Source organism: Euprymna scolopes, chromosome 21 (assembly GCF_053919585.1).
Source record: "Euprymna scolopes isolate OS-2025 chromosome 21, ASM5391958v1, whole genome shotgun sequence".
In the NCBI taxonomy this organism is placed as follows: Eukaryota; Metazoa; Mollusca; class Cephalopoda; order Sepiida; family Sepiolidae; genus Euprymna; species Euprymna scolopes.
In genome coordinates, this window is record NC_136502.1 from 51,767,501 (window position 1) to 51,795,217 (window position 27,717).

General features: G+C 39.1%; 1 protein-coding gene across 2 annotated transcripts in view; it reads right to left on the reverse strand.

Annotated features, from left to right (window-relative positions):
* Nucleotides 1-27,717, reverse strand: part of LOC145242309 (uncharacterized) — a 27,964-nt gene continuing 247 nt past the window's right edge. The window contains exons 2-4 of one of the 2 annotated variants that reach the window (XM_080105316.1): nucleotides 24,972-25,061; nucleotides 23,888-23,955; nucleotides 1-4,217 (exon numbers count right to left, since the gene is read on the reverse strand). In XM_080105316.1, coding sequence (XP_079961442.1) covers nucleotides 2,054-2,848 — 795 coding nt within the window. In that variant the 5' untranslated portion in view covers nucleotides 2,849-4,217; nucleotides 23,888-23,955; nucleotides 24,972-25,061 and the 3' untranslated portion in view covers nucleotides 1-2,053. The remainder of the gene's footprint in view (nucleotides 4,218-23,887; nucleotides 23,956-24,971; nucleotides 25,062-27,717) is intronic. The other variant, XM_080105315.1, reaches the window with a different exon arrangement.

The following is a 27,717-nucleotide window of genomic DNA, read 5'->3' on the forward strand; positions in this document are numbered from 1 at the left end:
GAATGAGTGAATTTACTTCGTGTACGAAACTTAGTTTTTCTCCATGCCATGCTGCAATTCACTAAGAAGAAATTTTAGGTACGCATATTCTGTAATCTTGATGCTGTTACTTTGCTTAGAAAGAAACAGTTCAACTGCACTGAAGCACCTTTCTACTAAATATGATAGTTAAAAGCAATAAAATATATCTCAATTTATTCTATAGAAAAAATCACAATGTTTTTTAAACCTGAATTATTAAATTTGCCCTTAACTCAGTTTCGTTTCAAATGCAAGCCAATTATTCCTCTGCTTTTTCTGTTTTTTCTTTGTTAAAATCCGTTAAGGGATTGATTATGGAATCTGCTGTTTCAAATGACAGACAGGGATAAATGGCCAATGACAAAAATCTCTGAAATGATGATGAACTTCACAATCTAGTGGGATTTTGTTCTAAGAATTTCTTATGTTTTTTTTTTAATTTTCTTTTATCACAACCGGTTTATTTTTTTAACGCATTATTGTAATCCTTGTATTTCATTATCTTTTTTATGTTCAACTCTATTGCGGCCATAGTCCTTTTTATTGCAGCAGACCTTTTCCACATAGACAATGTTAGCTTTGAAGGCTATGTCTGTGATGTATTTTCATGTTTGTATGTCTTTGTCATAGAGTACACTTATCAGTGAAGGTTTATCTTCCCAGATATTGTATGATCTGTCAAACTGCATCGTTTCACAGATCTTCCAGTGGAGGTATGTAATACTTTGCTGTGACAGGGATCAATGAGATCCAACATTACAACATTAGGTGCGTCTAGCTCTCAATAAACCTTACACTGGCTTTGTTTGTTAGCCAGCTATTTGAATATAGCACAGGTGGTTATATGCAAATTCAGAGCCATGAGCAAAATAGCATCATGGTAAGAAAAAATAAGACCATAAAAAGGAGAGAAAATTCAAGAAGACGATCACGTTAGGAACGTGGATAATGTTTGAGAATATAATCATGTGAGAGACGTCACAGCAATAATGTGAAGCTATGCATTGCAGGGGGAAACAAATGTCATTGAACAACAAAAGAGGCGAATTGAATTCTAGTTGTTGTTAAAATGTTTTTGACTAATGAGGGTATGACACCAATGATTTCGACGATCGTTTTTATAACCACAGTTATAATAACCAACCAATCAGAAGCTTCCAAAGTTATTAAAAATGTAGAATTTTGGATTTAATCAGTTCGCTGCCGGCCTCTGTATCGAAACGACTTAAGATCAGGACTGCATTGATTCTTTGCCGTCATCTTTATTACTAGGAATTACTTAACACTCAAGATCGGTACTACATTGATTCTTCACCGCCATCTTTGTTACTAGACATTACTTAACACTCGAAATCGTGACTGCATTGATTCTTCACCGATTTGATTTACTGCCGACATCTTTGTTCAACATAATGTCTTATCACTTAACAGATTATGTGCCCAGCCATTGTCTTTTCTTTGATGGATCGGAATCCAAATTCAAAATGTGTCAGGTGAAATTTTTTGGGTATTTAAGGATACAAAAACTACACAAAGTTATACTATCTCCAACAGAGCATCCCAATGACCCCAAATCTGGGGACATGTATTATATTTGAGAAGACAATCACGTGAGAGACATCACAGTTGTAATGTTAAGTTATGCATTGCAAGAGGAAACAAATGTCATTGTACAACAAAAACAGTGAATTGAATTCGATTCTTTGTTTACTTGGCAGTTGAGGTTGCGATGGGTTGGGTTACATTACACATTTTTACTTCAGTTGTGAGTAAGCCTTGATGTTGTCCATATATAATAAGTCTTTACTCATCGAATAAAAGTCTGTCACTTGTGCAATTAGAGTGAGGTTATACCATCTTCCCTGCTCTCTTATCTTGTTTTCATTCTTATTTTCTCGTCTGTATCTCTTTGTGTATCTCATTTATTTCTTTATTGGTTGCTGGTTCGTCAGAGACCTCAACAGTATTCTTCAGTATGACTTCCTTAAAGTTTTCAGCAAGTGTTATGATTGAGTTTTGTTGAGACAGGTATTCATGATGATGCCTCACTATTTCTCTTGTCAGCAACGTGTGTTTTCATGTGCTTTTTCAAAGACCTACTATCAGAAAATGATAAGTGACACACTTCACATGAATAAGGTTTATCTCCAGTATGTATTCGCTGATGTCTTTTCAAACTTATATTTTGTGAAAAGGAAGACCCGCACATTTTACATGAATATGGTTTATCGCCAGTGTGTGTGCGCATGTGTTTTTTCAAGCAGGTGCTCTGTGTAAATGATGAGCCGCACACTTTGCAAAAATAGGGTTTCTCTCCGGTGTGTGTTTGTGTATGTCTTCTCAATGCGCTACAATCTGAAAATGCTAATCTACACATGTGACAAGAATAAGGCTTATCTCCAGTGTGAGTTCGCATATGTTTTTTCAGATAGGAATTCTCTGAGAATGAAGCGCAACACACTTCACACGAGAAGGGTTTCTCACCAGAGTGTGTCCGCATGTGGATTTTCAATGAAATACTTTGTGAAAATGCAGATCCACACGTTTTGCAAGAATATGGTTTTTCACCAGTGTGTGTTCGTAAGTGCATTTTTAATGTGACACTCTGTGTAAATGACCAACCACATATTTCACACGGAAAAGGTTTCTCTCCTGTGTGTATTTTCTGATGTATTTTCAAATTTGAATTTCGTGAAAACGATGATCCACACAATCCACAGAGATAAGATTTTCCATTTGTTTTCTTTTTAATTTTCTTATAGTTTTCTTTCAGATTTGGATGAGGCATCCTGTCAGATGCCAGTAATTCACCTGCTATCTCAGACATACTCAACCAAAAGATCGTTGAAAAATTATGACCGTCTCTTTAAGTGCAATTGTTTTCATCTCTCTTATACTTGGTTCACTGGGGATATTAACCAGCATGTGTTCCTATTTGGATTTTCAAGTTCGATAAAATACACTTGAACAAGATCAGAGGTTACACTAACTTAAACGTTGTGAAAATAGCACTCAAAATTAGGATGCTAGCCTAAAGTATCCAAATAATATGAATAATCATTGTCAAAAAATTCAGAAACAAACGTAAAAAATATGTCCCACAATAATGCTTCTGTCTGGTGGTGTATTTAAAAATTTGAAATTTCCAAAAACTATTATCTACATTTTTGGCAGATATAGAGCTACGTTTCTGTAGACGTTTGCATCAAATGAATCATGGTTAAAACATTAAAAAAAAGATGATCATCTATTACCATGTTATAGATGAAGATTATAAAAACTGAGGTTTTAGGACAATTCTGACTGAGACATTTGTCAAAAAATCAATCTGTCTTCAATGTTTATTCTCATGTTTTCTGTTGTTCTGTTTTGGAAAAGATGATACATGAAAACAATATGTGTTCCATACGTCACTACTAAGGATTATTTGATACGAATGTTAGATTTGCATCTCTGTAATAAACAGTTGTTGACTGAGGAGTTTTATACAATTTTTACCATGTTATTCAGCACTAACTCGCAAACGTTGTAGAAGCCAGCTATGGGGTGATGTGCTTCTAGTTCTCCTAAAAGACTCCTTAAAAATATGTTACTCTGATCTCATCTGTTAAATCTCACCTTGGTGTCAGATCAGTCTACAATACATCCTGTGTACTTGTTTTACCCACGGGTTAAGTCATTGTAACTGCACACATTCACCTGTACTAAAACGTATACTAGTAAATCTACAACCCATTATCCAGTGGCCTTCTTCGATGTTTTGATGAATTAAGGCAACTAGAGCATTCGGCATCATCTATGTCTGTATTAAGACATTTAAATTATTAATGATATTGTTTCTGATGAAGCAAAGTTCGAATGATACATATCATTTGAAGCTTAGTACTTTATACAAATCATATAGGTTATTTCTCTTAAGAGACTTATTAAAAAATCTGTTACTGTTATAGCTACGTTTTCGGGAATATGCAAAAACCTTGTGCAATTACTGAGTAAAACAAAACTAATTTCACTTGTTAAGATGTAAGTTCCACAATGCTTGAAAATATCACTTATATTTTGGTGTGAGAATTTCTGTTAGAGTCAATAATTCCTTCTCACCTAAATGTTTTTCCTTGAGTCTTCTTATATGATTGGAATACACTTCAAATATTAGCTATAAACGATAATCCTGTTCTCACTACTGCGACAGATATCTGTAAATAAAAAGAAAAAAAAACATTTTAATAATTTGGTATAAAATAGGTTTAAACCTCTGGTTTCGCTATTCGATACTCATTACACAATTGAGAGAACAGAAACAAACGAAAGTTTTTAACTAAAAACCTTTATATAGCCAACAGCCTAATCCATTTTCCCTAGTATCACTGTGAATAACTTTTTATTAATACTTTGGCATTAAGATCTGTTTTTATTATTAAAAAAAACGACTAAACTTCTTTTATCTCAATCATTTTTTTTTGCGAGGAAATACAATTAAATTATTTGGTATGGCCTTGCTTCTACCAGCATGAGGTATAGTTCTGTTCAGTTGCAGGAGTTTCACTACCCCAGGCTTTACCTTCTCTCTGAGAAGGAGTTAGTTCATCGCTCTGAGAAGAGGCTATTGCTGATTGCCTGAGTTATATTCCACAGGGGAATGCCGACAGGGCTGCTTAGGTATTTTTGTAGAGTAAAGTGCACTTAATCTAGTACGCTTTTTTTTTTTTCGAAATCCTGTTTGATCTTGTGCCTTGCCTCCTGACACAAAAGAGAACTTTTTTACATTTTTATTTTGGAGTATCAAGTTTCATAGAAATACTTTCAGAAAATATGAGTTGAATTTTCAAGTATTGTAGAGCTTACATCTCTATACGTGAGATTAGCTTTGTTTTATTCAATAAGTGAATGAGATTTTGCAGTTTCCCCTGTTTCAGGGGCCATTTAATAGAAATACAGTAACTCAATATCTGGCTCCACTAATATAAAATATTATAATATATACTTTATAAAAATCAATATGATTTTCATAAAGTACTAATCATTAAATGGCACATGTCAACATTTGAACATAATCGGAATATTAGTTTAGAAATTACAGTTTTTCAAGTGAAGCTACTGTTGACAATTGTCAAAACAATGGAAAAATTTTAATTGTATTGATTGCCGACGAAGCATTGTTATCTGTTGGAAAATTAATATGAATGGCATTGTGCTGACAGAAAAGAACTCTCTAACTTTTAACTTCCGTTTCTACTCTCCGGAAGTGAGTTACTTCCCTTGAGTTTTTCCTTCTTTTCTCTTCCTTTCCTTGAAGTAACAGGTCTCGTTCCCCGGGTCTGTTCTTAGTAAAATAAAGCTTATTTAAAGTTCACTCCATATCAAAGCTTTTTCATTACAGGCATATTTTGAGGTAAAAATAATTCTACAAAAATGTACTGAGTATCGTTGGAATTGGTGCATCACAGGAGATTACGCTTATGAACTATTTAGCATTACAAGACAATGCAAGTACATATTAGAAAAGAAAACAAATAAGCTACCTAACAGCAAAACAACTAACACATAATTATGAAAAAAAAATACATTTATTCAGAGCAAACGAGATAAAGAATACCTATCTCTTAAAATTTTCTGAAAATGAAAAATTTAAATCTAAGTACTATGAAGAATCGAAAAGTTGGTGATATTGCAATAGCTTATATATATCAATGTAATTTGGCCCATAGCGATTAATGCTTTAATCAATAATATAAATCTCACCTGTCTGTTTAAATGTATGTATGTATGTATGTATGTCTCGCAAAAACTTTCAACAGAGGCGACAGATTTTCACGAGATCGGTATCATTTTTGGACAACAAATACCGAAAAATTGGCTAAAAACATTAATTCCTTTAGCCTCAACTGGGCACTTTTCTACAGGGAGAGGAAGGAAAAAATCTTTCTTTCATAACAAGTTAGCTAAACATGCATGCACGAAAAACGTTCTTTATTGAATTAGTTTAAGTATAAAATAAAAATGACCTACATTGCACTTACGCGGTCATAGACTAGTCGTTATAGTAGCAGCGTCATTATCTGAAATGTGCACGTTCGAACCGACATGTCAGATTTATTTTTTGATTTTTAAAGTTTTAATATTGAAACAGAGTTATTTATGCCATATTTCCTCTCGTTTTTTTTTAAATTTTTCCATCACGTTCGCTGTTTTTTGTTTTTGTTTTGTTTTTCTGAATTAAAAAAAAAGTTTTAGTATTGTTCACTTATCCTTTATTTTGCATCATGTTTGTGTTTTTTTGTTGTAATATTTAAACAGGATTATTACGTTCGTTTATTCTTTATTTTCCATTTTGTTTTGTTTTACCCCCTCCACACACACACACGCCCACCACACCAGGGCAACGCCGGGTAGCCCGCTAGTAATTTTTTATAGTGTGAAAGCAAATAATACTGACTAATAAAAAGAGAGAACATCACAAACATATTATAATGCCTGAGGTTATATACCAAGATGCTATGGTGGTTAGGAATGTGAAATATATAAGGGGAGATTACTCTCTAAAAAGCTTACTAACTAAATACATGCATTTAAAGTGCTAAGAGTGGCTGCTAATTTCAATACTTAACAGTGAATATTGTATTTTTATTTTTAATCTTGATTGGATAAAAGCTTAAATCAGCAGCTTCTCTCAATCAATAAATATGCAAAAATATTCACTTCGAATGTGGGCACATGGGATATATAACCATAAACAAAATATTTTCTCTTTTTCTTTTCTTGCTGAGGCAAACACACGTGTGTCTATCACACTTAAGCTTAGCCTTTTTGGAAACGAAGATTGCCCTTTGACAAACCAAATACACATAATGAGAGGGAGAATATTGATGTTAAATGGGCTGGTAAACAGCAAAACAAAATAAACCAAATACAATGCGCAAAAGTCCAGCTAGAATTCGTCACTGACAACTTTCTCTCTCAACTTCCAGCACGTCTCTGCCCACTGCCTCTGCCAACAGACATTTTATCAGAAAACTAACCCCCATTCCATTTGCATACATGTGCAGTGGAAGATGAGATTTCGTGAGATTCCACAAGACTACACCTTATTACTCCATGGCTGCCATCTTTAATTTCTCTTTCTCTCAGATCCCATCCGAAGGTGAGTTGTATGACCGCACGACACACACACACACACACACACACACACACATGGGGGCACTTTCCTCTTTGATTATTACATTCAACTCTACACTCCCCTCTTGGTCTCCAGATCACACATTTGACATGGTGGACACGGTCGTTTGTTGCGGGCACTCCTATGAAGGGGGATTGGCTGGACTACTTCATCTTCATTGGAGCTCTCAGAAGATGTGTCAGAACCATTTGCATCAGCATTAGAGTGTACAGTAATACCATCAGGCTAGACTTCTTCATCTTTGTCGGAGCTCTCAGAAGGGGTGCTGGAACTATCGCCATCAGTGTTGGAGTTCACAGTTGTACCATCACGGGGAATAGGTTGGATCCACAGGTCATCATTGGATGATTCACCGTCACTGCTACTCGCCAACTGGTTCGTATTCAGGGCAGGCCGGATATCTTTCACATGGCATGGAGTACCATTGACTAGCACGGCTTGCTCACTGATGATGCCAGTGACTCGCCCTCTTTGAAAACTGCTGGTGCATCGATTATTGGGAGGCTTCATCCCAAACAGTGTCCCCTTACTCATACAGCCCTCGAGTTTCCTGCCGATTAGGCAGACGGGCGTCAATGCCCTTGATGCGCACTCGATAGCAATGGATCACATTGGTGGGTGCACTTGCAGCAGTCATGCCATCCTTTGGAGTTACATTATATCTATAGATCGCCTCTGTGATCCTGCATTGTTTTCTTGCTGTGATCCTCTTCACTCTTTCATGGCACTGCCTTGCTATGCCATTGCCACTTGGTACATACGCACATCTGTGTCTGAGCTGGATCCCCCACTCATCTACGAAACGTCTGAACTCCTCATTGCAGAAGGCCATGTCATTGTCTGTGAGGATCTCTTCAGGCGGCCCCCTTTCATAAAATATGGACTCCAATTTACGGATTACACTCGAGGAATCCTATCTTATTAACAGGCACCAGATTGCAAACCTTGTCGGTCCACAATCGATCAAGGTGAGGAAGGGCTGGCTGCCATAGTGGGTTATGTTCATACCCGGTCGGCTCCAAGACATGCTTACTCCCAGCTGACCTTTCAGCCATCTGGCCGGATTGACTGGCATGTTTGGCATTTCCTGACTACCGCTTTCACTGCACTTTTGGACATCGACAGATTGGACAACTGCACAAAATAACATGTCTGTCTCACTCCGGGGTGGCCACTGAGGTGGTGTATCTTCCTGATTTCATCCGCCACCTCAACAGAGGCAGCACATAATGGTAATGGCTCGGCTTTCTTCTTCATGGTGCCATACCATCTCTGTGGCACCCGAGTGAGCCTATCAGCAAGGTTGCAATTTGAAGTGACCCGTACCGCATCCACAGACAGGTTGTACTCTGTTACCAGCTTTTTTACGGTCTCCAACTCCGTCTGATCAGCATCTCGCAGGCTGCCTTAGTGCGCACCGTAGTCTTGCCAGTCAGTGTGTCTGATATCCAGTAGTACACGCATAGTGAATCTGTGGGTATGCGTAATTTCCTGACTTTCCACTGGAGTGCCAGGTTGATACCTTTTACCACCGCATGAGCAACGTCACTCGCCAGTCACAACCAGCAAGCATCCTCAATCGCAGCACCATTCTTCTCCAACAGCACACCAATTGCCAGAGAGCTCACATCCACCCACACATTCGGTTTGTCTCCCTGCATGCACCAGTCTCCTTTGGCCGGGTCATCCTGCTTTACACTTGCGACGGTCTCCTTCACCATGCAAACCAAGAGATCGTCGGACGTTTCATCATCCCAGTCTTTGGTGACTGCGTTGCCCTCCTTTTTATGATGCCAAAATAGCTTGACGTTAGATGGGCTGGTAAACAGCAAAAGAAAATAAACCAAATACAATACGCAAAAGTCCAGCTAGAATTCATTACTGACAACTTTCTCTCTCAACTTCCAGCACATGCCAACAGACATTTTATCAGAAAACTGACCCCATTCCATTTGCATAGATGTGCAGTGGAAGATGAGATCTCGTGAGATTCCACAAGGCTACACATTATAAATCCATGGCTGCCATCTTTAATTTCACTTTCTCTCAGATCCCATCCGAAGGTAAGTTGCATGACCACATGACACACACACACACACACGGGGGCGCTTTCCTCTTTGATGATTACATTCAAAACTACTACAAAATCATTCAACTACTTTCAATTCGATGCAACTAAATAAAGGTTGAAAAATACTTCTTAATTCATGGTTTATCTACATGTTCATTTGTATCCTAGAATATTCTATCTCTGGCGTTCTGCAAAGCAAATTCTTAGCATGCAACTAGTCGAACATAAGCAAATACAACTTTATACCCGTTGTGGTGCTCACTTTACAGATAATAATGAAATATTCTACTTATTATAAATACCATTTAAGAGTGAACAGAAAATAAATCTTTACAAATGGAGAAGCATCAGACGGAAGTTATTTTTAAATGAAAACAATAAGAGGTTGAAACTTTAAGAAAAAGGCAAAACGAATGTATGCTCGGGCTGCAGGTAGACTGTGCAAATATGAAGTGTGTCCAACCATATCAGCTGCTAATATTCCTATTTCCTTGCTTGCCGAAATAGAAATGCCATATTTACTGATAAACTTCCAAAACGGAATTGAGATGCTATTCAAAAACTAATGGATAATATTATCAATGAAACGCAGATCTTAAATCTAATTGTAAAGGATTGGAGATATGGCCTACATGATCCGAAGGTCCTAATACTCACTTAAATGGCATCTTAGTCAAATTAGGAAATGGCTGTTAGGTAACACTAACAGTACGCCACAGAAAGAAGAGGTAATAATGGACACAATGTATGTCACCTTTGATCTAGATATACTCCAAACAGCCTCAGAACTTGAATTGAAAGCCATGTTTAATTTCAGAAAATTTCCGATGGGTAGCTATTCTGTACATGTCTTGAGGAGTAAGAATTTGCAGTGGGTAGCTGTTTTGTACAGGTCATGGATTTTATAATTTTGCAGGCAAAGAGCAAAAGTTTTTTTTCGTGTTGACATGAAAAAAATATGCGCGGGAATGCTAAAAGATTCTATATTTTTATAGAGTAATTCTGGTTTCCGATTGATTGCTAGCAGAACATGGCTCAATTTGATTCATCAGTTTCTATTGCCAGTGTCCATAAGTAGACTCTTCTTACTTTCAGTGATCATACTCTCATTACATCAAAAATATTGCAACGAGCGATACTAAAAAAATGAAAATCACCAGATCTTATTGTGATTAACTCTAAGAAAAAAACGATACTGGCAAGCATGCAAAGTTAACTTTTTTAGAGGGAGTTCTTTGGTGCCAACCTTACGGATAATAATAAACTATTCTACTTATTATTATTCCAAGAAAGAATAGGTCTCGGAATTATGCAAAATTAATGAACACTTGGCAGTTGAACTGACGTATAACCATTCTCTTTAATTGTAATTTGTTTTCTTTTCAATATATTTTGCTTACACTAAATACGGAGATGTGTCTTTTTTCTGAACCCTTACAGGTCCACAACAATAACTAAAAACAAAATAGACTTTTAAACTACATAAACAACCGTAGAATACTGTGAGAATAACAAAAGCGTGCAACATGTGGCAAAAAAAAAACACCAATGCAATGTGCCGACACACGTGCTGATAAAATATATAAAAAAATTATCATATAAAATTTTTCTTTGTAAACGCGTGTGTGAAAAAAAGAAAAGAATGCACGTCTATGGCTTCGCACAGAGGCAACACATTGTGGAGAAATGCGTGACTTACCTGGATAGACCACGTGCGGGTCGGTACCCCGAAAATAAATAAAAAGAAAGAAAAGAAACGGTCAAGACTCTTATTTATAAAGTAGTGATCACGTGAGTTAGAAGAATATGCAAATAGAGGTGAACGATTTTGCGATATAAAAAGCCTGTGTTGTTAAGAGGAGGAGCAGACTGTTGGCAGAAGTCAGTGCTGTCAGACGTGCTTTAGAGTTTTGTTATTATATGCTGTGCTCGATTATTGGAGAGAGAAAAGAGAAGAGGAGGAACCAAGAAGACAGTCTGCAGATACTTGACTTTGTGTTGATTTTAAGCTATTTTGGCGCTTGGTGTGTGGTGACTAACAATGGACAGATTTGACATTCGCTTAATACCCGAGTTTGACGGATCTACCACTGGACCGGCTGTCGTCGAATGGATTGAAAAGGCAGAGAAAATCTGTAAACTGTGCAAAATTAAAGAACCAGCCACAGTTATCCCTTTGAGGCTAACCGGAGGGGCCTATGCAGTCTACCAACAACTCGGGGATGAACCAGACTGGGATGAAATCAAGCAGAGCCTGTATACAGCGTTTGGTACAGATCCATTTGTTGCGTGGCAACAGTTCACGAGCCGGACACTTCAACCCAAGGAAACAGTCGACGTGTACCTAGTCGACCTGCGAAAATTATCTGTACCATTTGGTGGGGTCAACGATAAAATATTAAGCTGTGCTTTTTTGGTAGGCCTACCCGAGGAGGTCAGTAAACTGTTGCGGGCATTATCAAGAATCGATGAATTGTCAACTGATGAGTTATTGGCCCGAGCTCGAAACATCTGTAAGGAACAGGAACTAATTGCAGCAGCAGCTCGTTTTCGACATGGAGGCAATGTGGACTCTCTTCCAGATAGTAATAAGCATGCCACCCCAGTGTGCTATAAATGTGGGGAGGCCAATCATTTTGCTAAAGAGTGCCGGAGTGATAGGAGAGGTGTATATCCACAATCAAAGAGACCAGTGCAATGCTATCGCTGCAATAAGTTTGGGCACATATCTCGCAACTGTTCGGGAAACGAAGTTGGGGGCAAGGTACTATCGCTACCCTTGCCCCCTGCCAACCAATAAACACAGGATTGCCTGTCATTAGCGTTAAATTTGATGATGTGCAGTGTTCAGCACTTATAGACACGGGGTGTTCCCGGTCTATAGTTAGTGCCCATTGCTGTCCGGTGTGGCGGAGGAACCCAGTCGGCGTTATGACCATCAATGGCTTATCACGGGTATGTTGTGGTGAAGGGACAGTCACAATCTGTACTGAGAAGGGTGACACAGCTAAAGTTGACGTTCTGGTGATGCAGGAGAAACCCCTTGGCTACGACATGTTGCTTGGAATTGATGCAATACAAGCACTAGGAGGCGTTACAATCACAGCAGCTAGAGGTATCAGGCTTGCAGAAGGGAAAGACGTCTGTGCAGCCATGTCAATTGAAGAAAAGGACTTCTGTGCTACATTTGATGACAACGAAAGGGTGTGGACTGCAAAGTGGAAATGGGCCATGGGCCAGGAACCAGATCGGCTGTGCAACACGATTCCAGAGTATGCAGTTTCTACCACGAATAGGGCCGCATATGAAGAAGAACTTCAGATGTGGATTGACAACGGTTGGTTAATACCATACCCACAGGAACGTCTGGGACCACCCAAGGGATTAATTCCGCTCATGGCTGTTGAACAACCTACCAAAGAAAAAATTCGTCCCGTAATGGATTACCGAGAGTTGAATCGGCATGTTGATGCGTTTACCGGAAACGCAGATGTGTGCGCTGCTAAACTGAGAGAGTGGCGTCAAAAAGGGAGCAATGTAGCACTTCTGGATCTAAAGAGGGCCTACCTGCAGATACGTGTCCATGAGTCATTATGGCCGTTTCAGACAGTACTACTCAAGGGAAAACTATATTGTTTGACACGTTTGGGTTTTGGCCTAAACGTAGCACCCTTGATTATGACAACCATTATTAAAACTGTTTTGATGCAGGATGAGACCACAGCAAAAGCTGCTTCAGCCTACATAGATGACATCTTTGTTAATGAGGACATAATGTCTGCAGATGCAGTTCGAATAAAACTGAAAGCGTTTGGGTTAATAAGCAAAGACCCTAAGCGCCTAAAGGATGGAGTGCCCGTGCTAGGCCTCGAGGTCTGGGAGGAGGGCAATATGTTGCGATGGAAGCGAGGGAGCCCACTTCCAAAGTTACCCAATGTATTAACAAGACGTACTGTGTTTTCTATCTGTGGTAAATTGGTAGGACATCTACCTGTCTGTGGATGGCTCCGATCGGCAACAGGAGTGGTGAAAAGACGAGTGACTACAGTAACAAAACGATGTTGCGGATGATGATTCTCTCCAACAAATGATGGCTGAAATGTTGTCCAGAGTGCATAGGAATGACCCTGCCCGGGGTGAGTGGCAAGTGTCTGGAAACGAACTAAATGCATGGGTTAACGCAAGTTCGTTGGCTACAGGTGTCGTGTTGGAGCAACTAGGTGTTGTTGTGGAAGATGCATGCTGGCTTCATCCGAAAAATGATGCCCAACATATAAATTTGGCAGAACTTGATGCCACGTTAAAAGGTCTTAATCTCGCATTGCAATGGCAGACTAATGTTGTGCATCTCCACACTGACTCATTGTGTGTTTACCATTGGTTAACCGACACCTTGACTGGAAAGGCTCGAGTTAAGACTAGAGCTGCAAGTGAAATGCTAGTACGAAGGAGACTAGCAATAATTAAGCGTCTAGTTGACGAATACAGCTTGCAGGTAGACATAACGTTGGTCTCGTCGATGCAGAATTTGGCTGATAGCTTGACTCGAGTACCAAAGAGGTGGATCGATGCAATGAGGCAGGGATCCGATCTTCAACAACAAACATGCGCGACTGTAACGGATCAATTAACACCTGACCAGATCCGTATGATACACCAGCAGATTGGACATTCTGGAATTCAGAGGACTGCATATTTTGTCCGAAGAGTATGCCCTGCAACTACAAAAGCATCAGTGAAAGCAGCCATACGTTCGTGTGAAGAGTGTCAGAGAATTGATCCGGCACCATCCCAATGGCAAAAAGGGAAGCTCGAGGTGGAGGGCAACTGGCAGCGAGTAGGGATGGACATAACACATTATGGGGACAAACATTTTTTGACCATGACGGATTGCGGCCCGACGCGTTTCACAATATGGCACCTGTTGACACGACAGGATGCAGCCAGCATTATACAACAGTTGAGAGCCGTCTTTTTTGAACGTGGTGCCCCGATTGAAATTCTGACTGATAATACCGCCACATTTCGATGTCAAGAATTTCAGAAATTCGTGCACGAATGGGGGATTAAAATGCATTATCGGTGTGCATATTATCCCGAGGGTAATGGTATAGCAGAACGGTGTCACCGCACCATCAAAAGAATTGCAGCCAGGACGCAGTGCTCTATTCCAGAAGCTGTGTACTGGTATAATATAACACCCAAGGACAATGCAACACCAGCAACTGCACCAGCCAATGGGATTTACCAATATGAACAGCGTTTGAAAGGAGTTGATGCCATACCATCAGTGGTGAGTGTTGTCAATACACCATATCAGGTGGGAGACCTTGTTTGGATAAAACCCCCGAATGCTGGGTGCACTACGAAATTTTTCCGGGGAAAAATAGACGAAATCATAAGTCCTCAGACCATGTTGATTGGTGGCATACCACGTCACGTAAAAGATATCCGCCCTTGTTATACCTCTTCTGATTCTGAGGACGATGAGGAGGATCACACACCGTTCAGAGATGATCCTGATCACTTACTGCCCCTTCAGGTGAGCATAGAAACACCACCAACAGAACCAGACGAGGGAATGATGGGACATACTGATGATAATAGTGAGGAGAGCGATGGACACGAGGAAGTAATGCCTCATCGAAATACTCGACAGAGACGAATACTGCCCACCCCCCGTGATTGCGAAACCCCGCGAGAAGGGATGATGGAGCACACCGAGGAGATGACGCCTCCGATTCTTCGGAGAAGTACTCGACAAAGACGGATACTGCCCCCCTGCCCTGATTGTGAGACACCGCCTATGGAACCACGAGACGGGATAATGGAACAGACTGGTAGTAATGATGGTGGTAATGAAGAAAACAGCAATGAGGAAGTGCTGCCCCCGATTCTTCGAAGGAGTACCCGCCAACGACGATTGCCCGCATGTCCTGTTTGTGATCATGAGATCAGGGGGGAGTGTGGAGAAATGCGTGACTTACCTGGATAGACCACGTGCGGGTCGGTCACTGAAAATAAATAAAAAGAAAGAAAAGAAACGGTCAAGACTCTTATTTATAGAGTAGTGATCACGTGAGTTAGAAGAATATGCAAATAGAGGTGAACGATTTTGCGATATAAAAAGCCTGTATTGTTAAGAGGAGGAGCAGACTGTTGGCAGAAGTCAGTGCTGTCAGACGTGCTTTAGAGTTTTGTTATTATATGCTGTGCTCGATTGTTGGGAGAGAGAAGAGAGAAGAGGAGGAACCAAGAAGACAGTCTGCAGATACTTGACTTTGTGTTAATTCAAGTTTCTCATATGTTAAAAATGTGCCATCATAAATGCTGCTTTAATTCATGCTGCATCGGATTTAATTTTTTGTAGTCAGTTGTTTGTTCATTCCAAATACGGTACACATAAATTCAACTTTCTAAATCCATTCAACAACTTTAAGTGTTAATGAGTGGGGATTAAGTGACCAGTGGGATAACACTATCATTATCAGTAATGATAGAATTGGGTAATGTTTGTACATTTTAAAGAATGGCTCAACATGAACTTTATTTAGTTAGACTTGAAAATGGCTATGTCAGCTGTGAAGCAGCCCCATGGTACAAGGGGCGTGCAATAAGTAATGCCCCTGACCCACTTCCCATAGCAATAGAGCAACGAAACTTGGCACAGTTATTAGTCTTTCTCAACATAGGACGCACCCAGAGTAATGCATTTCTCCCATCGTTTGATGCAGCCCTGGAGACCGTTTTTGAAGAACACCTCAGGTTGCTCCTCCAATCACGATGTGACTTCAGAAATCAAGGCTGCATCATCTGGGAAACACTTTCCTTTCAAAAACCACTTCATGGCTGGGAAGAGGTGAAAGTCAGAGGGTGCAAGATCAGGAGAGTAGGGAGGATAGTGGAGGATTTCATAACCACACGCCCATGCTTCTGATCTGGCTACATGCGAGTTGTTGACCGGAGCGTTGTCCTACAGAAGGAGGGTACCTTTGCTGATATTGCCCCGCCTCATGATTTTGATAGCTTCCCTTAATTTCCTCAAAGGTGAAGCATAATAGGCTCCTGTAATTGTGGTACCTTTTGCCAGGAAATCTGTCATAACTACTCTGTCCTGGTCCCAGAAAACTGTGAGCATGACCTAACCAGCGGAGGGCTGCACCCTTGCCTCCTTTGGAGGTGGTGTGGTGAGTCTAAGTGCTTCCACTGCATTGACTGGGCTTTGGCCTCTGAATCATAGTGATGGACCCAGGTTTCATCTTGTGTAATCAGTCTTTTGAAAAACTTTGACTCGTCTTCTTGGCACATCTCCAAATTCATCCTCAAACACTCGACGCGTTCTCACTTCTGGAATGGTGTGAGCAACCTAGAATCCATCTGGCAGACACCTTATGCATATGCAAATGGTCATGAATGATAGTTTCTACATACCCTGTACTAATCTTGACATCTTGGGCTATTTGGCGAATAGTAATGTGCCGATCTTCCAAAATGGCAGCCTCAACTTGACGGACAGATGCCTCATCAATGGCATAAGGGGGGCAACCAAGTCTGGGAGCTGTTTCCACAGACTTCCGACCATGTTTGAATTCACGATGCCAGCGTTTTACAAGGTCATATGATGAGGCATTATCATTATAAGTTTCTTTCATCTCATTAAAAGTTTCCTGTGGTGTGTGTCTTTTCAAATTCAAAAACCGGATCACTGCTCGACATTCAACAGGCTCCATTTCACACCTGACTCAGTTCAAAGACCTGTAAAACAGAAACCACAATTATAGATAGATAAGTGAAAATTGTTGGCAGTTGTCATAGCTTGACACATGTTCGCTGACAATGATCTGGGGGGGGGCATAAATAGAAGCTCAGTTGAGTATCTGCCATGAAAATAACAGAGTAAAAATAAAGTCGCTACATATTTTCTGTGAGGAAGAGGAAATAAAGTGGAGAAGAGGGCTTCGCTCACTAGATTTTAAAGCTGGTTTTCAATCCTCTTAAAACAGTTAAGGGTACTTTAGCAGCCCCTTCTTGAATATGGCAACAATACTCAATTGTAAGATGTATTTGGTATACAAGTAGAGAATTACGTTGAGAGTCATAGAATGATCCAACCATTTTACTAGCTACATTGGCAACAGATCTGATGTTAGTTTTCTATTTCAGGTCAGGAACAAAAGTCAGACTAAGAAACTTGTCAAGGCAGGGTGATTTCTCCAGACGCAAGCCTTTCATTTCAGTTAGGGCCAAGTAAGGATCAGAGTGCTGGTGGTGAAAAGATAGAACTCCTGTAGTGAAATAAAGGAGCTCTTCTTCACCAACACCATAACAAACAACCACAAATGTCAACAATGTTCTCTTTCAGGTGTGCACATTTCAACTGCCGCCTTCCATTTTTAATATTTTCACTTGTCATTGCTGATCCCCACATATGCTATTTAGTTGCAACTACAAAAATCTACATTTGCAAAGAGACCCCCCCTTCTGCTTTGGGGGTTGGGCAGTAGACATTCGCCTACTGATTTACTCATCTTAGCTGGTAGGTGTTTGTAGCAGCCAAAATTCTCTACAATCACAGGCAGGAGCTAATTTTCACGGCTCAAGATTTGAAGTCGATTTTCTCTCTGGCTTGTCCAATCACAAGCCAGCTCTCAATCACGTGATCGAGTACATAAAAGGAGAAATCTGAAACTCTTATTCCTCTTACTCTCTTGCTTCATCTGGCAGCAAACTTAGCCAAGGGCTTTAGCCCCAGGCCGAACGTGAGTACAACAAACTAACAATGGCTCTCTTCCAACTCACATTTGTTTCCACGTGGGGTACTAAACAAACTGTTTATCATGCTACAGAATTGCTCTCATCAATACACTGACACCCACACACTTACTACGACAACACGTAAACACATTGAATATCTTTCCCTTTCTTTCTCCTTTAACCAACCTCCTTCGTCCTGAGGACTACTAGCTATAAACAAAACTATTCTCTCCTCAACAAGACGGCGATATATTAAATCTATCTTTACAGAAGAACACTTTGTAATGTACGTAGGTACACAGGGGACGATAACAGGGGGAACACCCGAAAAAACTGGCGGTGCAAAACAAGGGACAGCATGTAGATACTTGCGGTCGGCTTTCGGCTGAATAAAGTTTTAAAATAAACTCGGCGTTTGCGCTCTCAGTGAAAAACACCACATGGCGACGAGGAGGAGATCATTTCTCATAAAGGGGAAAGTTATTTAAACTTCTTCTCCAAAAAACATCGCGTTTAATAGAAATTAAATAGCGACATATTTCTACCTGCACACATGCATTTTAAAAACATGACGTCTTATGGTAAAATTGATGAATTCTCGCCGAGTGGAGGTGATTGGGACACATACTCAGAAAGATTGGAGTATTATTTCGAGGCTAATGGAATACAAGATCCAGGAAAGAAAAAGGGCGTCCTTCTTTCTGTTTGTGGTGGTGAAACATTTTCTCTGCTGAAGGATCTCGTTACGCCGCACAGCTTAAGAGACAAAAGTTATGAGGAACTCTCGCTCTCGTTAAAAGAGCACTGCAACCCAACACCGTCCGTAATTGTTGAGCGATTCAACTTTTACATGTGTCGCCAACAACCAGGTCAGTCCATTTCGGATTTTATTGCTCATTTAAAAAAAAATTACACAGTTTTGTGAGTTTGGAAATACGATAGAAGAGATGTTGAGAGATTTGCTCGTCGTTGGATTGATGGATGACCGAATCCGTCGGCGACCGCTTTCCGAGAGGAAACTAACATTTCCTTATGCTCGACAGATAGCTCTTGCCATGGAAAGTGCAGACAGGAATTTTAGTGACATGGCAGCCTGTTCAACGTCCAATTTTACAATACAGACGAAAGTCAACCAGGTTGAACGGCCTACTCCACTACGGAGACAAAAACAAAGACCATGTTTCCAATGTAACGGAAAACATTACCCCGACTCCTGTCGTTTCAAAGAGGCAACGTTTAATTTTTGTCACAAAACCGGTCACATTTCGCCAGCCTGTTTGACCCGGAAGTACAACGACAGAGCTGGAAATCGTAAAACCCACAAGGTCACCAGTGAAGAACCAGTAGACGAAGATACAGGCAGTGACTGCGCCTCGGTGCATAGGCTGTTTAACCTGCTAGCAAATAGCAAAACCGAGCCCCTGATGGTGTTGCTGGGCATAAATGGTCGCAATGTCGAGATGGAGATTGACACAGGAGCTGCTTTTCATTGATCAGCCGCAATGCATATGAAAAACTATGGTGTGAACCTGATAAGCCAGTACTTAAGCCTATGTCACAGAAACTAGCAACCTACACGGGAGAAAGTATCACGCCATGTGGTACGTGTCAAGTGTCGGTAGACTATGATGGCCGACAGTTTCGTCTGCCATTAGTGATTGTTCCTGGTTCTGGCCCTGCACTTCTTGGTAGAAACTGGTTACGAGTAGTGCAACTCAGCTGGAAACGCATCCATCAGCTGAAAGCAGTAAATGCTACACCTGCAGTTGAAGACATTATTGCAAAATACCCCGATGTTTTCAAGGATGAATTGGGCACATGGAAGGGTTTCACAGCAAAACTTAGTGTTGACCCGAAAACAAAGCGCATATTCTGCAAGGCTCGGCACATGCCCTTTGCATTGCGTGAAAAGGTTGACAAGGAGCTGGACCGACTAGAGTCTCTGGGTATTATCTAACCAGTACAATACTCAGAATAGGCTGCCCCTATAGTAGCAGTTGTCAAAACTGACCAAACAATACGGTTGTGTGGAGACTATAAAACTACAATAAACAAATGTTCAAATCTCGACCAGTACCCTATCCCCAGGATTGATGATTTGTATGCAAAATTGGTGCAGGGAAAGAAATTCACCAAGCTTGACTTGAGATCAGCGTTCCTGCAGGTTCCATTAGAGGAAGACTCAAAGCAGTACCTTACAATCAATACACCACGGGGTCTCTACAGGTTCAACCGCCTCAGTTTTGGAGTAAAATCAGCTCCTGGTATCTATCAACGCTGTATGGACAATTTTTTGGCAAATGAACCACATGTCATATGCTATCAGGACAACATACTAATTACAGGATCATCAGACACGGAACACTTGAGCACCCTTGACCGAGTGTTAGGGAAACTCTCAGAATCGGGTCTCCGCGTTCGTCTGGACAAGTGCAAGTTCATGGCACCCTCCGTAACCTACTTAGGTCATTGGATTGACTCCGAAGGCCTTAACCCTACAGCAGAAAAGATCCGTGCCATCCGGGATGCACCAGCCCCACGCAATGTGATCAAAATTAAGGCTTTCTTGGGCTTATTCCAGTTCTACGTTAGGTACGTCGCCAACGTCGCAGATAAGTTGGGCCCCCTCTATTATCTACTGCAGAAAGGACGTGGGGCAACCCCCAATTAACAGCTTTTCAGTGAGCCAAAGATGCATTGCAGACCACAAATGTCCTGGTTCACTATGACCCGAAGAAGGAAATGGTACTGACCTGTGACGCCAGTCAATATGTTGTCGGAGCTGTTTTGTCGCACATCTTTGCCGACGGTTCAGAGAAACCTGTTGCTTTTGCTTCGAGAACAATGTAACCGGCTGAGAAAAATTATAGTCAGTTGGACAAGGAGGAACTGAGTATTATCTTTGGGGTTAAAAAAGTTTCATCACTACTTATTTGGACGTGTATTCCATATCATTACAGATCATAAGCCACTTATCAGCCTCTTTAGCCCAACAAAACCAACATTGGACACCCTGCCATCAAGAATAATACGTTGGTCACTGTTGATGAGTGCTTATGATTACACAATAGAATATAGGCCTGGTTCACACATCGTCACTGGCGATGCAATGAGTCATCTCCCCCTGCAGGAAGCGTTAGATGTCCCAACACCAGGCTGTATTATACATCTCATGGATCACCTGGACAATTCCACCGTTGACTCGACTGACATTTGTGCTCATACACGCAAGGACCCCATCCTCTCTAAGGTTGTTCAAGCCACACAACATGGAGGGTGCAATCTCCCACATGATGCTTCGTATTTACCATTTCACGCTCGTAAAAACAAACTAAGTGTTGAAAGGGGGTGCCTGCTGTGGGATTCACGAGTGGTAATTCCCCACCATCTCAGGCAGAGAGTGTTGGACGAGCTTCACCAATGCCATCCTGGCATAGTCAAGATGAAGGCCCTTGCCCAGACCTATGTATGGTGGCCCGGGATAGATGCTGACATCGAAAAAAAGGTGAACAACTGTTACCCTTGTCAGTGCTCCAGAAGCCTACCTGCTAAGGCACTACTACACCCCTAGGAATGGCCAGCTGAACTTTGGCAGCGGGTTCACGTTGATTATACTGATTACAATGGCCAATACCTGCTTGTAATCACGGATGCACACTCAAAATGGGTTGATGTCTATACCACAAGTGCAGCTACTTCAGCCATTACAATTGAAAGGTTGAGGCGCTGTTTTGCTACTCATGGTCTCCTGCACATTGTTGTCAGTGATAATGGCCCATGCTTCACCAGTTCAGAATTTGCAGAGTTCATGAAACGGAAAGGTATCAGACACAAATTTATCAGTCCACATCATCAGGCATCAAATGGTCTAGCCGAACGCTCAGTTGGGCTGGTTAAAAACGGTATTAAAAAAATGTCGGGAGGAACTCTGGAAACAAAGATATCCCATTTTCTGCTGACATACCGGACAACGCCTCACACAACAATGGGATCTACCCCGGCAGAGTTGTTGATGAAGCGAAGATTGCGCACCAATCTGGATCGTATGAAGCCCGCCACCTCAAGTGTTGTATATAACAACCAAGAATATCAAAAGTTTCACCATGACAAATCTGCCCAGATGCGTTCATTTGATGAAGACCAAGCAGTATTTGCACAGAACTTTGGTTCCGGATCCATGTGGTTGGCTGGTCACATTCTGGAAAGAATATCTCCTTTATCCTTTCTAATCAGATTGCAGGATGGCCGGTTGGTTCGTCGTCATCAGGATCACATCAGGTCTCACCGTTGTATCACTGAGCCAGCACCTCAATCCCCAAGTGAAAACAATCCAGAATGCATTTTCACGGAACTAAACATGCCTCCAGATATGGCAACAGAAAATAACACACATCCACAGATTCCATTGACACATGAAAATTCGCCCGATTATGAGCAGCCAGATAGAGAAGTGAGTGAGCATACCCCACTAGCCCTGCCATGACGATCGGGCCGTACAATAAGACCACCAAATCGTTTTAGTCCGGATTGACTAAAGATTGAACAATTACCTTTTATTTTTTCTTAACTTAAAAAAAAAGGGGGGGGAATTCAATGGTCACATACTGAGGCAGAATAATCCTCGACCACAAAAGGGTCACAAGGGCAGTCTACCCTGACCTTTTTCAATGATAAATGGACCTTTCTTTTTTGGGGGGAGATGTAATGTACGTAGGTACACAGGGGATGATAACAGGGGGAACACCCGAAAAAACGGGCGGTGCAAAACAAGGGACAGTATGTAAATACTTGCGGTCGGCTCTCGGCTGAATAAAGTCTTAAAACAAACTCGGCGTTTGCGTTCTCAGTGAGAAACACCACACACTTCAACCTATTAACCCGTTTCTCTCTTCTACTAAAGCTACTAACGAGAATGACAAAAAAAGTTGTTTATTAATATAGAATCAAACTCCATTACGTTTCTTATTCTATATGTTCCTCTTTAATTGTATCATTCAAAAAATTTGGGATATGGGTCGTTGGTCATTTTGAAAAATAAAGGAAACTCAATCAAATTTTTAACGGATAATTAAAATGCAATAAAAACACACTAAAATACTTAAAAAAACTTATCTAGGTAGAAAAATAACTTTTATTTCCTTTAGTAACATTTATTTGTTTACTATTCGTTGTTTTCACTGTTTTTTTTTAAATTAAATATTTCAGGAAATCGATTATATTTTTACCGAGTAAAACGATAAAATCATTTTAAATTTAAAATGGTTTTCTTTTTATTAAAAAAAAATGTTTGTAATAGGCATATTAATAAGCTTAATGTCGTATTTGTAATTTCGTTTCTATTAAACTTATTTCATCCTTTATTTGTGTCTTCTTAGACTAATGAGAATATTTGATTTGTGGCAACATCTATTCAAGTCACAGTATGCTGCGCATGTTCGCCACTCGTGGACTAAATTGTATGAGATGTCGCGTTTTCATTTTCATCACCAACCACATTTATACAATCCCATTTCTCAACTCGGGTCTTTTAATTCCACTCAAATTTCTATCTAACTGGAACTCTCTAGTGCCTGTAGATTTTCTCTAATCCTTTGTCTTACCTTGATTTCTATCCGAGCTTTTGATCACTATGTTTAGCCCATAATCTTCCTAGCATCGCTCTGTCCAGCACCAGCACCTTCTAGAGACGCAAGGAACTTAATAGAATATAAGCAATATTATAGAATCGGAAGATGTCCCATCCCATTCGAATTTCTAGGATCCCCCAAATTCTGACTCCAAGAACCTCAACTCGTTTATTTTCAAGTATCCCAATATTTATTAATGTGAGTCTGGTTAAAAAGAAATCACACTTCAACTCTTACCCCAGGTATCCTTACAAGTCTGACATCAACTCATTTCCAAACTTCTGACTTCTTTCAAATCTGCAACCCTGGTTGTAAGAGAGATCAGAGGAATGTAAGAGAGGACGATGGGCCAAAAAGTTCTTCAACAAAAAATAACTTAATCCTCGATTTATGTTATCTTTTATGCACGGATGCTGAGTTACACTATCTTAAGATTAAGAGATTATCAGTGATTTTCCAGAATAGGCAACAAAACAAAACAGGAGGAAAAAAATAACAATATGAAACAAATAAATGTTACCAAAGGCAAGCTAACTTACTCTTCTACGTACTTGATAAGTGTTTTGTGTTTTGACTCATTTAAAAAACAAAAACAAAAAAAAACAATTTTCTAGTTAAAAATAAGGGTTGTGTAAGACGTGCCGAGTTAAAACTCAAATAGTGGTCTCATTCGAGTCATAGTTGAGCTTCGATAATCGCCCAAAACTTGTAAATTAAACAAAATACTGGTAGAACATTACATTTTCGCACGATAGTTGACATTTATTGTTTCTATCAGTGTTTGGTTTTGATTTTTGAGCGATTATTGAGGCTGTAAGGAGGCCACCATTTTATTTTTTGTTCTTACTCGACAGGCTATTTTGGTGATGCTATTGTTGATTATTCTGAAAAAAATCGCGATTTCTCCTTAAGAAAATTGGGCAAATCACCAGCGTTTTTTTTTTTTTAGTTTTTATAGCATGTAAACACTCATATCTCGACTTAAATATCTCAATTAAATATCAGGTTGAGAAATCATCGAAAATGGAAAAGAAAAGGAATTTTAGTAAAAATGAAGATGCTTGTTCAGATAGAGTCGACAGATCGATTTTTTAATATGCCATTTTAAGCAAAAATAATATTACATACTTAGTTGTCATGTCGAAAATATTAATATATACAAAAATGACGAAAAATCATTGAGTAAAAACAAAAAAAAAGAAAAAAGTCTACCACTAGACAACAAATATTGCAGCCATGAAAAAGTAATCTAGTATATTCGTTCCAGGTTATGTCCCCTTATCACTCTACTTTATAATGTTTAAGAAAAATGCAACTTTACCCAATTTTCCGTGAAGAAATGTGGACAGAGAGCCGGATTGGTGGAAACCAGTTTATTTCAAAGATCATAAAGGCTGCTCAGCTATGGGAGCTGAAACAGAAAAGAACAAACAACAATAACAGAAAATTACAAATGACAATAAAGGAAATAAAATACAAATGACAATAAAGGAAATAAAATACAAATGACAATAAAGGAAATAAAATACAAATGACAATAAAGGAAATAAAATACAAATGACAACAAAGGAAATAAAGTACAAATGACAATAAAGGAAATAAAGTACAAATGACAATAAAGGAAATAAAATACAAATGACAATAAAGGAAATAAAGTACAAATGACAATAAAGGAAATAAAATACAAATGACAACAAAGGAAATAAAGTACAAATGACAATAAAGGAAATAAAATACAAATGACAATAAAGGAAATAAAGTACAAATGACAATAAAGGAAATAAAGTACAAATGACAACAAAGGAAATAAAATACAAATGACAATAAAGGAAATAAAGTACAAATGACAATAAAGGAAATAAAGTACAAATGACAATAAAGGAAATAAAGTACAAATGACAATAAAGGAAATAAAATACAAATGACAATAAAGGAAATAAAATACAAATGACAATAAAGGAAATAAAATACAAATGATAATAAAGGAAATAAAATACAAATGACAACAAAGGAAATAAAGTACAAATGACAATAAAGGAAATAAAGTACAAATGACAATAAAGGAAATAAAATACAAATGACAATAAAGGAAATAAAGTACAAATGACAATAAAGGAAATAAAATACAAATGACAACAAAGGAAATAAAGTACAAATGACAATAAAGGAAATAAAATACAAATGACAATAAAGGAAATAAAGTACAAATGACAATAAAGGAAATAAAGTACAAATGACAATAAAGGAAATAAAGTACAAATGACAATAAAGGAAATAAAGTACAAATGACAATAAAGGAAATAAAATACAAATGACAATAAAGGAAATAAAGTACAAATGACAATAAAGGAAATAAAGTACAAATGACAACAAAGGAAATAAAGTACAAATGACAATAAAGGAAATAAAGTACAAATGACAATAAAGGAAATAAAGTACAAATGACAACAAAGGAAATAAAGTACAAATGACAACAAAGGAAATAAAATACAAATGACAACAAAGGAAATAAAGTACAAATGACAATAAAGGAAATAAAATACAAATGAAAACAAAGGACAAAGTATATATCATTCATCTCCATCCTCACAACAAAAAGACATATATATTGTTCATCTCCTTCCTTACAGAGCTACTCTTTTAGTCCAGGGTGGTTTAAAGGAAGAAGATTTTTTTGTGCGCGTGGAAGTTTTCTACATCCAATGTCATTACTACTATTGGTAACTGAATTGTCGACCAGATTGTCCGCAAAGGGAGTCTGCTGCTGTAGAGTGACAGGATTTTGATGAGCGTCAGATTCCGTTTTCAATGGAGGACTTAATGGTACATAGGGAGAAGGAATAGGAGAACGTGATTCAGTTGGCAACAATGTGCATGGTTTAATGAAACGTCTGTTCCGAAGTGTAACTCTCCCTGACGAGAACAATTTAATCTGATATTGTCTGTATGGAAGAACCTCGACAATAGTACCGGCCTTGAACCATTTCTTGTCAGCACCCTGGACAACGACATTTGTACGAACTGGAAGTGAACAAAACTCTTTTTGATTGCTATCATCCTGCACTACTCGATGGTGCAGATCATTGAATGCTTTTTCACGCAGTTCAGCACTGACAATCCAATCTGTGTGCAACTGGTAATGTTCTGGGTGTGTAGGGATGCTGTCTCTCAATTGACTGTGAAGGAGAATCTCTGCCGGACTAAGTTGAATACCGGGCAATGGTGTATTTCTGTGGAGAAGGATTGCACGTGCTGCCGAAAATATTAATATATCCAAAAATGACGAAAAATCATTGAGTAAAAACAAAAAAAGAAAAACGTCTACCGCTAGACAACAAATATTGCAGCCATGAACAAGCAATCTATTAGATTCGTTCTGGGTTATTTCCCCTTATCACTCTACTTTATAATGTTTAAGAAAAATGCAACTTTACCCAATTTTCCGTAAAAAATTACTTTTAACTATAAATAAATGTCTACTTGATGAATTTTCGTAATTTTTAGATATGTTACTATTTTCGACATGAAAATTAAGTACGTAATATTGTTTTTGCTTAAACCGACATATTTAAAAATGTCGATCCGGCGACTCTACCTGGATTATAAGTGTTAGAAAATGAGTTCAAATTAAAAAATTATACAAAATACTGTTAGAAACCCACTCAATATGTTACCGTGACGTAAGCTGACATATATTGAGTTGGTTTCTAACAGTATTTTGTATAATTTTTTAATTTGAACTCATTTTCCCAAACTTAACGCATTCAACAGCGAGCTAGCCGCCATTTGTCTTTTTCAAATATATCGATAAACACTGTATGTTTTTCCAACCTAATAAATATTTTACATTAAATAAAAAAAAAAAAAAAAACACTAAAAACTTATCCAGTTAGGTAGAACAGATACTTATCTTGCATTTGATAACATTTAATTGTTATATATTTGCTTTTTGACAAGTTTTTCGTATCTATGTGTATAGTAAAAGAAACCCCTCTACCTTAACAAGCACAAAAATGACATTAAAAAAAAGAAAGAAAACTATAACATGGGGGGGGGGTCTGACAATA